General features: G+C 61.4%; 2 protein-coding genes across 5 annotated transcripts in view; one reads left to right on the plus strand and one right to left on the minus strand.

Moving 5' to 3' along the window:
* The first annotated feature begins 16 nt into the window (after positions 1-16).
* On the plus strand, positions 17-14,059 carry HIC1 (HIC ZBTB transcriptional repressor 1). Of its 2 annotated transcripts, XM_059909062.1 has the most exons (4): positions 17-1,395; positions 2,593-2,755; positions 8,393-8,685; positions 10,144-14,057. In XM_059909062.1, exons 2-4 carry the CDS (start codon positions 2,715-2,717, stop codon positions 12,309-12,311), a joined length of 2,502 nt encoding a protein of 833 aa, XP_059765045.1. In that variant the 5' UTR covers positions 17-1,395; positions 2,593-2,714; the 3' UTR covers positions 12,312-14,057. The 2 variants fall into 2 exon arrangements, with proteins under 2 accessions (XP_059765045.1, XP_059765046.1); XM_059909063.1 differs by lacking the exons at positions 17-1,395; positions 2,593-2,755; positions 8,393-8,685 and adding an exon at positions 9,556-9,809 and having other exon boundaries at positions 10,144-14,059.
* Positions 13,292-16,083, minus strand: part of SMG6 (SMG6 nonsense mediated mRNA decay factor) — a 236,513-nt gene continuing 233,721 nt past the window's right edge. For all 3 annotated transcript variants that reach the window (XM_059909059.1, XM_059909061.1, XM_059909060.1), the window contains exon 19: positions 13,292-15,054. In XM_059909059.1, the coding sequence (XP_059765042.1) occupies positions 14,924-15,054 (131 nt within the window). In that variant the 3' untranslated portion in view covers positions 13,292-14,923. The remainder of the gene's footprint in view (positions 15,055-16,083) is intronic.

Consider the following 16,083-nt stretch of genomic DNA (forward strand, 5'->3'; position numbering starts at 1 on the left):
AAAAAAAAAAAAAAAAAGTGGATTCCTCGCCATCCACACAGCCTCCAGGGCAGCACCAAGCAGGGAGGTGTTTCCAGTTATGAACCCCCAGGACAAGCGCATGCATGTGTGCACGTAGACACTTGCACATTACTGGTGGAAGTCTTAAGTCCCAACCTGAAAGAAAGGAGGCCTCCCTGAAACAGGGAAGAATTTACATCTGAGAAGCTGGGGGAAGAGATCAATTGGCAGGGCTCCACCTGGGCCATACTGAGTTTTGGCTTCCTCCATCCTGATCCCTAAGAGTTTTGTGTTGGCCTGTCAAAACCTGGCTTCATATGTTCTCTGCTTTCTCCACCATAACAGTCTTACCCCTCCGAACTATGAGCTTGAAGGGTGGGATGGTGCTAGACCTTGATGGAAGCCAAAGACAGCGCAGAAGTAACCTTCTTCTAAACTTGACCCTATTTGCAGCGTTTGAGATTGATGCTACTCTGTAGAGATTGCAGCCAAGGCCTAAGCAGCCCATCTGGTTTGAAAGTGCTGTTATTCCTAGACACTCTAAAGACTGCTTACTTCAGCCATTTCCCCCACTTCCAGGGCCTTCATCCCCAGCCTGCCCTGCCTCTGCAGACTCACCAGCTTGTTCCTTTTCTGGAAGATCGCAACAGGCCCTATCTGGCCCTCAAGCATGGCTGCCCCAAGTAGTTTAGTAATTGAGCAGGAATTGAGACTAGGAGACTGTAGCACAAATACTCTAGCCCATCCTGAGACAACAAGACAAATAGTCTGAAATCACCTGTAATTCTGAGTTCTTCACAATGGACAGCAGCTGTCCAAGATTTTTGAAAAAGAAAAAGAAAAAAAAAAAAAAAAAGCAGGAGTTACCTGCCCAGACAGACCCAGTTTACTGAGTCTGGAACCTTTACAGCAGAAAGTGGGGTTGGGGAGAAAGTTCTCCCTTGCTACAGTCTGCTACTGCCTTGTTCTTGGTGGGTTTTTTTGTTTTGATTTTGGTTGTTTTAAAGGGATCCCTTCCTTGGCAAAAGGAAGAGACTGAAATGGACTGAATTACTCCTATAGACCTGTTGGCTTTGGCCCATAGAATTTTAGAAAAAGTTGGGATTATGATACTTAAAAATTTTGGAATTTCACACAAATACAGATTCCTCGCTTCTCCGGAAATAAGCAGTTCAGGATGGATAGCAGTGAGTAGATATGCAGCTAAGGGCTCACATGCCCTCATGGCAATCACAGCAAGGCCCCAAGCGTTGAAAATGATGCCAACTTGGGATCATTGGAAGGAGTAAAGGAGAGAGGGAAAGACATTTGGGGAATGAATTTTAAGGCAGGGTTTAAAGTTGGAAGGGTGAAGTTGAAGACCAGAGCAGTGTCCGGTGGAGCAGAAGTGAGGAGGTAAAAATTCCCCTGAGAATCAAAATGTCTGACCTAGAAGGAAACAGATCATGTGGTCCACTGGTTCCCAACAAGTGAGATATGTCCTCTCCCATCATGCCCTCCAGGAACAATGGGGAATCTTAAGGGGTTATTCCTCCCACCCTCCACATGGATTCCATGGGCCATTTGCATCAGGATCATGTTAAACCTTGGATTCCTGGGGCCAACTCCAGAGCTACTGGGACCCAGGAATCTGCATTTTGACAAACCATCCTGGTCATTCTCATGCAATGAAATACTTGAAAGCCACCGCCTTAGAGAGTAGAGTGTAAGTCTCTGGTAAATATGTGTAATTTTAAAAAGCCTCCCATGTGATTCTCATGCAGTCCACTAGGGAAAGGGAAGAAGCTCTCCTGTTAAGAATCATTGATCTAACATTTTCAACTAAGGAAAATGAGGTCTGGAGGATAGGAAGAGGAATATAATTTACTGAGTGCTAACTATGCCAGACATTGTGCTAAGCAGAAGTTTTAGTTAGCTAGTTTAATCATCTCACAACTTCATAAGGTAGATACTGTTATTAACCTAATTTTACAACTGAGGAAAGAGGCACAGAGAGGCTAAGTAACTTACCCAAAGTTGGATTCAGATCCAAGAACTCCCATTCTTGACCTTTACTAGTCATTGTTTTCTCTGCAGCTTCACAGAAGATGAGCAGAGAGGCCACCACTCGCTACTGTTGGACAGTATGTCCTGCGTGGGCCTCACCTTCCTAATCCATAAAATAGGTTGGCAGTGCGGTGCCCTAAGTGATTTTCAAGATACTAAAAAACTCTAACATTGTACAGTCAGTCCTTTGGTTTTTTCCCCTCTCTGACCACCTTCAGATGGGTTCAGACTGCAGAAGACTTTGTCTCTTCAAAACATCCCTACCATTTCTCTTTTCTACCTCTCACTCCACCTCTAGAGTTCCTAAAGCTCTTGGGAGAGAGAGTCCCTAAGCAAAGAACCCTCAACAGTCCCAGTCCTAGAGCTTCTGCTCAGAGAAATGTGTCCCCCTCCCCTGTTCATTCTAAGTGCCCAGAGCTGGGGTCTCCCACCACCACCACCCCCTTACAAGGACATAGTAGCCTAAGAGAATACTTAAGATCGAAATAGCTTTCTGCCATTTGCAAAGATTTTTACTTATATGATCTTATTTGGTCCTCACAACAGGCCTGCCAGAAAGGAGGGATTATTATCTCATTTTATGGAAGGCTCAGAAACAACATGGCCCCTTAACAACCAGTTGATGGTGATGCCAGGTTGGACCGCCTGCTTCCCAGTGCACTACGCCCATGTGCACACACTACAGATGTCCACCGGATTCCAGAATCAGGTGCATTTTAATCCAAGACCTCAGTGTCCTTGGGTGGGAAGAAAATGTGTGGGTGTTGATTAGCTGTGAAACCAGCACCAGCTGCCTTAGAAGTAGTTTAGAAAAGGAGGGGGTATGGAGAGGTAGAGAAAAATTAGATTAATGGGTGGCAGGGCTGGGTTGCATTAACCATTCCCAACACCGTCCCTTGGGAGGTCCTGAACCCAATAAACAACAGTCAGCCCGTGGGTGATGATGGTGGTGGCAGGTGACATGCAGAATGTTTTTGAAGAGGTCATTGCTTACACTTCACTGGCCCAAGAGGACTTCAGCTCCTCTGATATTTACTCCCCCTCTTTTGGGTTAATTTGAGACATTATCTAAAACTGGAATACAGCATCTAAAGATAGACTGAGGTGAGGAGGCTGGTATGTTCAGACAACGGTTTAAGGACTGGTTAACTTTACAAGTTTTATGGCTTCCTGAGGGTTGGGGAACCCTTCTTATCCTTCAAGACCCAGAGGGAAAAAGAGAGGGAAGAGGAGTGAGGGAAGGCTGTGACTCCATCAGGACATGGGTTCAAGGTTTACCCTTTGCCCTTTGCCTACTCAGCTAGGGGTTCCTGGAAGAATGAGGTCGTGGCGCATTCAGGAAAACTTTCCTCCGCCTACCCACTTCGGTCCCCAGGATGCAAACATTTTTCCAGGTCCCAGCAGCCTCCCTCCCACCAAGGAGATAAAAAGAACCCAAATCCCAGAACTACCCCTTCTCTCACAATCCCCTGGGTGCAGTACCTCGGCTAGGAGGACAGGACGGTCACTGAGGGGGACGGTCAGGCATACTCCGCAGACCGCGCTTCTTTCTCTGCCTCGGTGGATGCCCGGCTCCGGAGTAGCCCGCCTCCCTGCGCCTCACCTCCCGCCACCCCCGCAGACACATGGGCTCTCGATTCGCCGCCTCCGCTTCCTCCTGCTCCGAGTCTCCCCCATCCCGGCCCCGGCGGTGCGCTGCGCGGCGCGGCGCGTGGGCGTGCTGCGGGGCGACCATGGCTGTAGACTGTTACCTCCGGTTCCCACAGTAACAATCGAAAGCCACGGTTGCCCTGGAGACGCGGGGGCGGGGCGCGCGCTGCTGACGGCACTACGGCAGCTCCAGTTAGGCTGACGTCAGGACCGCGGAGTAGGGGGACGGCGGCGGCGCGGGCGCGGGAGACGGCGCTCTCGGCAGGGGCCGGGCGCTGGACTCCTGGGGCTATGAGATGTGCGTGTAGGCCGGCAGCCCCTCAGTAGCCCTTGGGGACCGGGGACGGGACGGCTCGATGGCGGTGCCCGCGCCGGATCAGCACCGCGGACAGCGGCGGCGCGGGCAGCGAGGGCGGGGCTGAGGGACCCTCGGGGACAGAGGGGCCGGGGGCGCGGCAGGTGGCCCGGTCCGCGGTCCTGGGGCGGGGCCAGGCGTCGGTGGCCGTGACTGGAGACTGTTACTGAGGGCGGCCCGGGCAGTAAGCAGTCTAGAGCCAAGGTGCCGGCGCGCTGCCCGGGCAGGGTGGCTCCGTCGCCCGCAGCTGGGGGCGCTGCTGCTCTTCCTCCCCCGCGTCTCCAGCCCTTCTCTGACCCAGCGCTTGCGGACAGGCACGTGGCCCTTGACGTCAAAACCCTGTGACGTCAAAGATGTCCCTGCAGAGAGGCACTTCCGGCTGCGGGGAGGGGGCGGGCGATGGGGGGCGGGGCAGTCCGGCCGAGGCCCCGCCCCCGCCTGGTCCTGAGAGGACAGCTCCTCCTGCAGAGGCGGGAAGTTGGGGGCGCTGAGGGACCAGCTCGACGGGACGGGGAGGGGGCGCCCCCGGCTGAATGAGGGGAGGGGCCCCGAGAAAGCTGCGGCCAGGGCGGCGGGTAGGTGGGCGTCTGTCTCTCGCCGGCGCCCCAGCTCAGGCGACCGGGGGCAGCGAGGCTGAGTCACCGCTCTGCGGGGAGGAGAGGAGGGGGCGCATCTCCTGGGGCGCCAGCACCTTCGTCCCACTTTCTTGGGAGGATGGCGCAGGAGCTCCAGGAAGAGCCGCAGGGACTCTGAGGTCCGTCCTCTGACCGACGCTCCTCAGAAGTGGCTGCGTCTCCATCCGGGCGCAGGCAGGTGCTGCACAGGGTTCTGCGTACGCCTCCGGCTCCGGCTCCAGCAGTTGCGAGTGGACCCTCGTCCCCTCCACCCTGTCCCCAACCCCACCCCTTAGGGGCCCCTCTAACCTGCAGCCTGTCGGTCTCCTCCTTGCCCTCCAGTCCGTGTCCGTGCCCGTGCATCGGTCCATCTGTCGCCCGTTGGTCGGTCAGTCCCGCTTACCTGTCGGCTGTATTGCGTCCGCGCCCGCTCGCCTCCCGCAGCCGGGCTGGCGCGGCGGCTTTTATAGGCGCGCGTAGTACTCGTGCGGCGGCTCATTCATGCGGCCGCGGCTCCTACACACTGACGCGCTGCCGACGTCAGCAGGGAATTTAGGAAACGGGAAGAGGGGCTATTTATAGTGGCGAGGCGGGGTGGGGGTGGGGTGGGGTGGTGGGGACCGAGGCGACGGGGAGCTGGGAGGGGGAGGAGGGCGCACGGAAGCAGGAACGGGGAGGGGGAGCCCGAGCCCCCTGTACCGGTCTACAAGGGGTTAACTTTCCGGAACTGCGGGCTGGGGGCCCGCGAGAGGACAGTGCGGGGAGGGGGGACGGGTCCATTACAGATTTATTCACTCTGGGACACCTGGGGGCGCAACCCCACCCTCGCCCGGCCTTCCGAGGCCCTCACCCAGTAGCCCCACTCCCACTCCTCAGTTCCTAGACCCGACGGCTGTGTGACGTCACAGGGTGCCCCGCGGCGGCGTTATACCCCACAAGGCCACTGCGGTGTCGTCACCCTTGGGGGGTAGGGGGCAGGAGAGGAAGCTGGACCCTCAGAGGGGCCTCTGGCAGCATCTAGAGCTGTGGTGTCAGGGACATGAGGAAAGAGGAGTGGGGGAGCCCAGGGGTCTGGAAGGCTTTGTAGGAGGAGGCTGGGCCTGGAAGGAAAGGCTCAGTGGGAGTCCAGGTACCAGACGGGAGCTGGAGACGCGAGGGAAGGCAGAAAAGTTGAGGAGGGTGGCTTGGACTCCCCAGGAATGAGCAAGAGGGTCCTCTATGGGGGAGGTGGGGGAAAGGTGGCAGGAGAAGGGAGAGAGAGGAAGAGGAAGCCTCAGCAACTGGAGGGGAGGAGGACTGGTCCACAATGCCAGTTTCAGAGCCTGACACTCAGCAAACCGCGTTTAGGACCCATTTGTGGAATGAGGGACACTGGCAGCTTAGCAGAGAAGAGTCTCTGGGGGTAGGAGGGAAGAGACCACTTCCTGGAGGAGTTAGAGTTCCTGGAGGTCAGAATTGGCAGGAAGAGTCCATGCAATGTGAGGCAAAGTTCTCCTGGACAGGATCAGGGAAATGAATGATCCTGGCCCAACCTAGCTCCATCAGTGGGGGAGGGGAGTGTGTCCAGAGAGAGGAGCTGGATTAGGGTGGGGAGGGGACAATGCCAGGCCAAAGCAGGTGGAACTAGGGAGGGAGGGAAAGGTCAAAGATTGAGGAAGAGTGAAGTCCACAGGAGGGCAGCTATGCTGGGGGCAGACCCTCCCATACAGATGTAAGGACAGTGGGAGAATAGGGGTCGGGAAGTGGGAATCTGGGGAGACTGTTGAAGAAAAACAAAAATAGTGGGCACAGGGGACCCTAGGGTGGGTCCACAGTAGACAGACTCCACTGCACAGAGACAGGGCTGAGTGGATCCTTGTGGGGCTAGGATCTGGCCCCATCAAGGGGATAAAAGATTACAGCAGAAATGGGGTCAAAGAGGTCCTGCATACCCTTTGGGATCTGGCCTCCTAGAGTTCCCCCACCCCACCGCCTTTTTTTTTTTTTTTTTTTTTTTTTTGCCCCCAGCATTTGTCCCACTGGTTCTCTTCTCCAGGAATGCCTTCCTGCCTGGGGGGAGAACTCCTGTTCATCCATCAAAGCCCAGATTTAAGAGCACTGCTCAGGAGTCTTCCCGCCTCCCCCCAGCACTCCATACACTTTTCCACCTCAGCACACAGCACATCTCTCCGCCAAGATGTTGAGGTCCACCTTCCCGGGAGGCTGTCAGCTCATTTTCATTCTTGGAACCTCACTACTTCCTTAGCGAGGACTCTGGGGCAGGGGTGGGGGAGATGGAGAAGAGGACTGGGATAAGATGGACCCAGAACACGGAGTGGAAACAGGGTAAGGGCGGACTCGGGAAGCAGTGGGAGTCAGAAGAACCTCTGGGGACCATGAGCCGCCTCCTGGCCCCGAGGCCATGAAGTCCCCTGCTGAGGAAAGGGAGCCTCTGGGGGGCGCCCGAGACCTTGGTGTCTGTCAGGGACCGCGAGTGGCCGCGACGGCGGCCCCTCAATGAGTGACTCAGCCACTACTTCTGGCGCGGGCGTGGGGGCGAAGGATGGAGCGCGGGGCGGGCGGAGGGGTGGAGGGGTGGGTGGGCGGCGAGCGCGGCCCCCACCGCCCAGCGGCCCTGCGCGGTTGCTAAGCTCTCCAAGGCCTCGGAGAGACGCGATATGGGCGAACCTCATCGGTTACTATGGTAACTCTGCGCCCCAGCCTCTCGCGCTCGGCGGCTGAGGGAGGCGCAGCCAATCAGAAACTGCAGGCGTTCTTGGGGACCCACTCCCACCCCCCCCATGTGGGCGGGGGTCAGAAGGTGCGGGGAAGAGGCGGAGCGTGGGCTGCGGAGGCCCACTCAGCCACACAGGCGCTGGCTGCAGGCCTGATGTGCCGGGGCGGCTCGGGGACACTTCCGGAGTTAGCTGTGCGAACGCCCGCTCTCTAGTGCGGGGTGCCCTCCCTCCCAGAAGGGGCGTCACCTGCAAGAACCCGGCCTTCACGTGGGGTGCAGGACCTTGTGGGGGATCCCGGGCTGCAGGCCGTCCTGTGACTTTTCTCTCGGGTCCGTGGGTTTGGAGACGAGGTCGTTCAAGCGGGTCGTCCCTCAAAACGGCTCACACGGGGAATCTGGGGGCTTGGGTCGCTTCTGTGGGACCCCCAAGAGGCACTGTCCAGCCATTCCAAGTCGCATATCCTGGGGTCCCTCCAGAGGCCTGCAAGTTCAGGGTGGGCTGTCTGGGTACCACCTCTGCCCAGGTCATGGAGGGCGCTACATGACAGTCCCCTGAGTATGCCAGAAAGCCAGATCTCGGACTCCGGAAGGGGGCAGGTGTGTGTCTGTGCAAACATGAGCGCCCGCGGGTGTCAATGCCTGGAGAGGGTCTGGGTGCAAACGGGTTTATTCTGTGCATACCTATCCCATGTGGCTAAGTGAGGGTGGGTGTGTTGGGGGGTTACAAATGGACAGTCCCAACCAGGAATATCTAAGGAGGGTCCCCTAAGATCGTGTCTGTCTTCTTCTTCCTTAGGATTTCCAAAACCTCTCTCCCACCATCTACTGTCCCCTCCTTGCGGGCAGGACTTAACTGAATTGGGGCAATGTGAGAATTTAGAAATAGGTACAGGGGAGCATTCAGCTCAAAACTCCGGGGTTTGCGGGGCTCGCAAGTCCGAGGCTGGGGCCTCCAGGTGGGCACATCTGGGAGGCTGAATCTGCCAATAGGCCCCCCTCCTCTGAGTCCAGCTCCGCATCTGGGCGCCTCCGGCCCAGGTGCGCAGGAAGGAGGCTGTGGCTGTGTCGCGCAAAGTCCCTCACGGCCGCGAGGTGGCGCCATAGCTGCAGCAGCACCCGCCGGCCCGGGCCGCTCCAGATAAGAGTGTGCGGAAAGCGCGGCGGGGCTGAGACGCGACCAGGACGCGGGGAGGACGGACCAGCAGGACAGACCGACCGGGGGCCCGGCGGGCGGAGGGCAGCGCAGCCACGTCCCCCCTGGATCCGCCGGCAGCCGGGCCCGGGGCTTCCGACATGCCCCCCAGGTAGGTTCTAGGGGTGGGGACCGGGAGGGACAGGGGACCCAAACAGCCCGGTCCTCGCGCGCTGGCCGCCTCGGGCGCATCCTCTGGCGCGGGCGCCCCAACGCGGCTGGCGTTCAGGGCTCCGGGTGTCGCCCCTAGAGGACTCAGGACTGCCGGGCCGCTGCTCTGCGCCGGGTTCACGGCAGGGTCAGCGGCCCGGGGCCGGCTCTGCCCGCACATGGGCTAGAGAAGCGAGGGGAAGGGAAGGGGAGCTGGCGGGCGGGGCTGGCAGGGGCGCTGCCCTCCCTGGCACAGCGCGGCGCCTGGCAGCGGGGCGGGTGGGGCGCCGACTAGGAGCTGCCACCGCCACGGGGAGGGAAGCCCGGCCGGGCGGCGGCCGCAGGTAACGGGCCGCGAGGCCCTGGGGGCCAGGCGGGGAATAGGGTCGGGCGGGCGAGCGGCCGGCCGGGGAGCTCAGGGCTCGGTTCAGGCCCGGCGGCCGCCTGGCTGCCGAAATTGGGGGCCGAGAGGAAAAGCTGGGAGCCGAGGGACTGCGGCTGGTGCGCTCCTCCCGGCCTGTCTGAAGTTGGGAAACTTTTCCCCAAGTTTGGGGCGGCAGAGGTCCCGTGGAGAAGGGGCCGAGGGGAGCTGGGGAGGGAGGCGCCGGGCCCGCGAATGCAGAGCGGAGGCCGAGGCCGGGGCCGGGAGGCGGGTGGGGCGCAGGCCGGGGTCAGGGCCGAAGCCGGCTGTGCGCGGTGCCCGCCCGGGGCGCTGCCCCCTCCCTCCCTTGGGAGCTGCGTGGCTCCCCCCTCCCCCCCACCTGCTTCCTGCCTCAGCCTCCTGCCCCGATATAACGCCCTCCCCGCGCCGGGCCGGCCTTCGTGCTCTGCCCGCCACGGCAGCCGCTGCCTCCGCTTCCCGCGCCACGGGCCGCCGCCCGGGCCTCAACTGAGGGCCTGACAGACCCCGGCCAGGGCGGCGCCACGGCGGGCACCGCGCTCCCCTCCTCCGGACCTCTTCCCCCAACTGGGGCAACTTCTCTCGAGGCGGGAGGCGCTTTTTTCCTCGGCTCCCTTGTATCCCACTTGGGCAAACTTCTCAGCCCTGAATGACTTTTCCTGCAGCGGACATTTTCCTCAAATCGGGTAACTGTTTCCGAAAGGGTCGCTTCGCCCGAACAGTTTTCTCCTCGGAAGCCCCCAGAACCCAGGCGGTGAGCCCGGCGGTATCGGGCCTGGGGGTGCAGGCCAGCCTGGCCTCCTCTCCGCCAGCCAGTCTCGGCTCCTTCTTTTGGTCCAGGCCGGCCGGCCCAGGCTCCCACTCTTGGAGGCCGCGGATCCTCCGCCAGTGCCCAGGCCGCGGTGCTCAATGCCCCTGCCCAGCTGAGGGGAAGGGGAAGTGGAGGGGAGAAGCGCCGGACTGGGTGCAGGCAGCGAGGGCTCGGTGCGGCTCTGACCCGGCTGGTGTGTGTCCCCGCAGGAGATTGTGCTGGGCAGACGATGCTGGACACGATGGAGGCGCCCGGCCACTCGAGGCAGCTGCTGCTGCAGCTCAACAACCAGCGCACCAAGGGCTTCTTGTGCGACGTGATCATCGTGGTGCAGAACGCCCTCTTCCGCGCACACAAGAACGTGCTGGCGGCCAGCAGCGCCTACCTCAAGTCCCTGGTGGTGCATGACAACCTGCTCAACCTGGACCATGACATGGTGAGCCCGGCCGTGTTCCGCCTGGTGCTGGACTTCATCTACACCGGCCGCCTGGCTGATGGCGCGGAGGCGGCGGCGGCGGCCGCCGTGGCCCCGGGAGCCGAGCCGAGCCTGGGCGCCGTGCTGGCCGCCGCCAGCTACCTGCAGATCCCCGACCTCGTGGCGCTGTGCAAGAAGCGCCTCAAACGCCACGGCAAGTACTGCCACCTGCGGGGCGGCGGCGGTGGCGGCGGCGGCTACGCACCCTACGGAAGGCCGGGCCGGGGCCTGCGGGCTGCCACGCCCGTCATCCAGGCCTGCTACTCGTCCCCGGCCGGGCCTCCGCCGCCGCCCACCGCCGAGGCGCCGTCGGGCCCCGAGGCCGCGGTGAACACGCACTGCGCCGAGCTGTACGCCTCGGGCCCCGGCCCGGCCGCCGCGCTCTGCGCCCCGGAGCGCCGCTGCTCCCCGCTCTGCGGCCTGGACCTGTCCAAGAAAAGCCCGCCGGGCTCCGCGCCTCCCGAGCGGCCGCCGGGCGAGCGCGAGCTGCCCCCGCGCCCAGACAGCCCTCCCAGCGCCGGCCCCGCAGCCTACAAGGAGCCACCGCTCGCCCTGCCGCCCCTGCCTCCGCTGCCCTTCCAGAAGCTGGAGGAGGCCGGACCGCCTCCGGACCCGTTCCGCGGCGGCGGCGGCGGCAGCCCGGGACCCGAGCCCCCCGGCCGCCCCGACGGGCCCAGCCTCCTCTACCGCTGGATGAAGCACGAGCCAGGCCTGGGCAGCTACGGCGACGAGCTGGGCCGCGAGCGCGGCTCCCCCAGCGAACGATGCGAGGAGCGAGGCGGGGACCCGGCCGCCTCGCCCGGGGGTCCTCCGCTCGGCCTGGCGCCGCCGCCGCGCTACCCGGGCAGCTTGGACGGGCCTGGGGCGGGCGGCGACGGCGACGACTACAAGAGCAGCAGCGAGGAGACGGGCAGCAGCGAGGACCCCAGCCCACCCGGCGGCCACCTCGAGGGCTACCCGTGCCCGCACCTGGCCTATGGCGAGCCCGAGAGCTTCGGTGACAACCTGTACGTGTGCATCCCGTGCGGAAAGGGCTTCCCCAGCTCGGAGCAGCTGAACGCGCACGTGGAGGCGCACGTGGAGGAGGAGGAGGCGCTGTACGGCAGGGCCGAGGCGGCTGAGGTGGCTGCAGGGGCCGCCGGCCTCGGGCCCCCTTTTGGAGGCGGTGGGGACAAGGTCGCTGGGGCTCCGGGGGGCCTGGGCGAGCTGCTGCGGCCGTACCGCTGCGCGTCGTGCGACAAGAGCTACAAGGACCCGGCCACGCTGCGGCAGCACGAGAAGACGCACTGGCTGACCCGGCCCTATCCGTGCACCATCTGCGGGAAGAAGTTCACGCAGCGCGGGACCATGACGCGCCACATGCGCAGCCACCTGGGCCTCAAGCCCTTCGCGTGCGACGCGTGCGGCATGCGCTTCACGCGCCAGTACCGCCTCACCGAGCACATGCGCATCCACTCGGGCGAGAAGCCCTACGAGTGCCAGGTGTGCGGCGGCAAGTTCGCCCAGCAACGCAACCTCATCAGCCACATGAAGATGCACGCCGTGGGTGGCGCGGCCGGCGCGGCCGGGGCGCTGGCGGGGCTGGGGGGGCTCCCCGGCGTCCCCGGCCCCGATGGCAAGGGCAAGCTCGACTTCCCCGAGGGCGTCTTTGCTGTGGCGCGCCTCACGGCTGAACAGCTGAGCCTGAAGCAGCAGGACAAGGCGGCTGCGGCCGAGCTGCTGGCCCAGACCACGCACTTCCTGCACGACCCCAAGGTGGCGCTCGAGAGCCTCTACCCGTTGGCCAAGTTCACTGCGGAGCTGGGCCTCAGCCCCGACAAGGCGGCCGAGGTGCTGAGCCAGGGAGCGCACCTGGCCGCCGGCCCCGACGGCCGGACCATCGACCGTTTCTCCCCCACCTAGAGCGGTCTTGCCGCCGCGTGGCCCCGGCCCGCGCCCCTAGGCAGCGGCGGCGGTGACCACCGGCAGGCAGGCACACCGCGCCCGACGACTGTAGTAGCTGCGGCAGCGTCGCCGCAGGGGCGGCGGCCCCACCTGGCCTCACTGCTTTGTGCCTTAGCCCGGGGGTGGGGGTGGGGAGAAAACCCCGGGACGGGGGTGGGATGGGGGAAGGGAGATTTATATTTTTGATATCAGCTTTGACCAAAGGAGACCCCCGGCCCTTCTCCGCCTCTTCCTGTGGTTCGTTGGCCCCCTCCCCCGGCTCCGTGCTGCTCTTGGGGGAAGGGATGTCACTGTTGGGGCGCTCCCAGCCCTACCTCCGGCCCTTGCGACCACACCCATTCTCACTGTGAATCTCCCCGCTGGGGTCGGAGCGTCGGGCAGAGTTGGGGAGCGGGGAGGGGACTGAGCCGGCCGGAGGGCCCCCCTCCCCCTCCCCCGCCCGCCCCGGGACTGATAATGTGAAGTTCCTCATTTTGCACAAGTGGCACTAGCCCCAGGGCTAACCTTTCCCTCCCTCTGGAGTCAGAGGGCTGAGACAGCCCTGGCCTACCGGTCTCCCACTCCCGCGGTGGTCCCCCCCTCCCTTCCCTGGGGCCCCGGACCATATTTATTGCATGCGCCCTGGGCGGCCCCCCCAACCCCGAGCCCAGGCTGGGCTGGGCTGGAACGTGGTCTCTTTAGCTCCCTCCTCCTCGTTTGTATATTTCCTACCTTGTACACAGGCTCTTCCAGAGCCGCTTCCATTTTCTATACTCGAACCAAACAGCAATAAAGCAGTAACCAAGGACCCTGGACCCAGCGGATCTCTTCGCCCTGCACAAGGAGCTGGGTGGGCTGCACCGGGGTGGGTGCAGGGGCCAGAAGCAGCACCCTCGTATAGGTGCGGTGGCTTGGACCTTCCCTCCCCGGTCCCAGAGACAGATCAGCAAGAGCTCAGGTATGTTTCATAACTAAAAATTTATTAAGGAAACAAATCCAGTGCTGCAAATGGGACAGAAAGGAGAGATGGTGTCTCCCACCCACCCAGTCGCCAGCCTTCATCCAGGGGAAAGGATCTCAAAGGAGAGGCCAGGGACCCTAGACCCCAAAAAGCCCAGTCTTCTGAGGCCCTGGGGGACTCACAGCCCCAAATCGTCGGCCGTGGCTCTCCTGTACAGTTCCCCCTCCTTCTGGCATAATCTCGGGCCTCCGGGAGGGCACTGCCTTGCTCCCATCCTCTGGGCAGGCTGTATAGTCAGATGAGGGTGCTCTGGGGGATTCCCCTACTGGTCCCATCAAAACTTACTCCTGGCTCCGCCTCCAAACCCTGTCTTTCCCTAAGTCCCCCTCCATCCCTGTCCCTGGGTTGGGAGAACGCTTTCCCAGTAGGAAGCCTCCTGAGTGAAGCTTTGAACACAGGTGTCAGCTAAAGAGGCAACAAAAAACTCCAAGGCCAAAGGGCCCCTGGGTCAAGTTCTTCTAGGGCAAAGCTAGAAACAGGGTGCAAACTCCAGGCTAGGCAATGCTGCTCCCAGGCACTGGCCCACCCTACCCTCCCTCAGGCTGGGCTGGAGGAGCCTGGAAGTATCCCAGAGCACGGGGGCCTGGGAAAGGTGGTCAGCGGCAGGAACGCTTTCTTAGGTTCCTGCCACAGGTACCGCAGGAGAAGGATTCAGAGTGAGAGCCTCCATGGCAAGGAACTGAGGGACCAGGAAGGTGAGAGGGATCAACTAGAAAGAGAAGGAGGGTGAGGGGGATGATTCAGGAGGGGGAGAGGGAGGGGGAGCTGAGAAGAGTCTGAGGAAATTTTGTGAAGTGGGAACTAGAGCAAAAGGAAGGCCAATGGAGGGAGACGGAGCAGGCAAAGGCCACCCAGGAAGCATGGGCCGGAGAGCAGATGTCCCTTCCCTACAGGCCCATGACCAACAGAGGGGAAAACAAGTGGCCAAGTACAGTGGACCCAGATTGGTAAGGGCGGGAAGAGCAGCGGGATGGGGGTGTGTGTGTGTGGCGGGGCGGGGGGGGGAGCCTAGGGCTGCTGTTCAGAACCCAGGTGGGGTCCATGGGGGAATCCAGGCCTCAGGGGGAGAGAGACGCCCTGAGCGCTCTCTTCATGGCGTGACCAAAGCCTCCTGGACGCTTTCAGGACAGGGGCTCTGAAGATGAAAGGGACCCGTGATCTCACCTGCATCTGATGGAAACTCTAACCCCCTGCCCCATCACCAGCTGAGAAGGTGGCTGAGTCCCTGGGCTAAGAGGCCTTTCCCCAGCCCTTGAACCGGCCACGGGGAGGGAGAAAGGCTGAGCACGGGCGGTCAGTCTGGCTCGCCCACCTGCTGTCACTGCAGCCGGCCACCTCCCTGCTAAATCCCGGCAGCCCAGGAGGGTCCCAGCGGCTTCCGCCCGGCCCTTGGGAGGGGCTCTGTGCGGAGCAGCTGCCCCCACAGCGCGGCCACGGCGTGGGGGGAGGAGGGTGGGTTACTGTCTGGGTGGACTGGTGGCTCAGGCACGCGGGCATCTCCTGTGCTACTCTGGGCGCCTGGTGGCCTCTCGGGAATGGTTCCGTGGGGGTGGGCCCCGCTCTGGCCCCCTCAGCCCACCTGGGCCCACGTGAGGAAGGCCGGGATGTCCCGCACAGGCACATTCCTGGTCAGCGCCTTCACACGCAGGTTCCGGTCATCCGTCAACAGCACCACCTCCCGCAGTAGCCGGATCGGCTCCTCTGTTGGCACGAGAGAGCGGAGGGACTTCACTGAGGGCAGGAGGCAGAGGCACTGGCTGCCTCTCCTCTTCCGGAGGGAAAGCAGTCCTGGGGGCTCAAGGCCAGCCATATCTTGGCCCTTCCACAGGTCCTTTCCCTCGTGCGGACTATCAGCCGAGGGCGCCCCTCCCCTACTGGCTTAGGGAGGGCCACGATGGGCCAGGGCTGGCCTTCTGCTCTGGACCCCCGCCTCCAGCGTAGGGCTGTGTTGCCTCGTGCCCTGAGAGCTGCCCGACCTCCGCAAACCCCTCTTCTCAGGACCCTGAGCTGAGGGAGCAGAATCGGCCCTCCTATTCCTTCTGATGGCACGACTAGTCCTGGACTCAAAATATTCCTCTCCTCTGCACATCTTCTCCACCCACCCCCCATCCCCCCCAAGGCCGGCAGATCCACGCTTTAGGTATTCAGAGGTAGAAAACTCAAGATGGAATACAAAACGTATCCAGGGCTCCTGGGAAGTGAGGAGAGGGGTTAGCTCAGGGAGCTCTGAGGAGAGGAGAGCGAGGGTCCCGGCAGAGCCCAGCCAAGGTGGCCCTGAGGTTAGAGCCAAAAGATTCCCTCTATTAAATAAACGTGATCCGTGTGTACGGTAAAAACCTCTAGGTACAGAAAAAGGAAAGGTAAAGTCGCATCATTCTCCCTGTTCTCTCCCTCATGTCTCTCTGTCTTGTTTCCCAGGGTAGAGCTGTGTATGTTTCCAGATTTCTTTATGCACATTTACAAGTATATATACTTGTTATATAAGCTTTTTTTCTATAACATTACAATCATACTCACCGTACCTACTTCATTCAAATTTTAAAGATTTTAAAGATCTTTCTATATCAGCACAAACGGATAACCTTCGTTCTTTTTAGATGACTTTTTAAGCAGGATATCTTCCCCCACTTCTTTCCCCCTAATTCCCTAACCTTTTAATAATGTATCGGGGAGAATTTAAACTGGGGCCAAGCACTCACACAAGTGACATCCCCACCCCTGCTAAGGCCC

This window comes from Balaenoptera ricei, chromosome 20 (assembly GCF_028023285.1).
Source record: "Balaenoptera ricei isolate mBalRic1 chromosome 20, mBalRic1.hap2, whole genome shotgun sequence".
In the NCBI taxonomy this organism is placed as follows: Eukaryota; Metazoa; Chordata; class Mammalia; order Artiodactyla; family Balaenopteridae; genus Balaenoptera; species Balaenoptera ricei.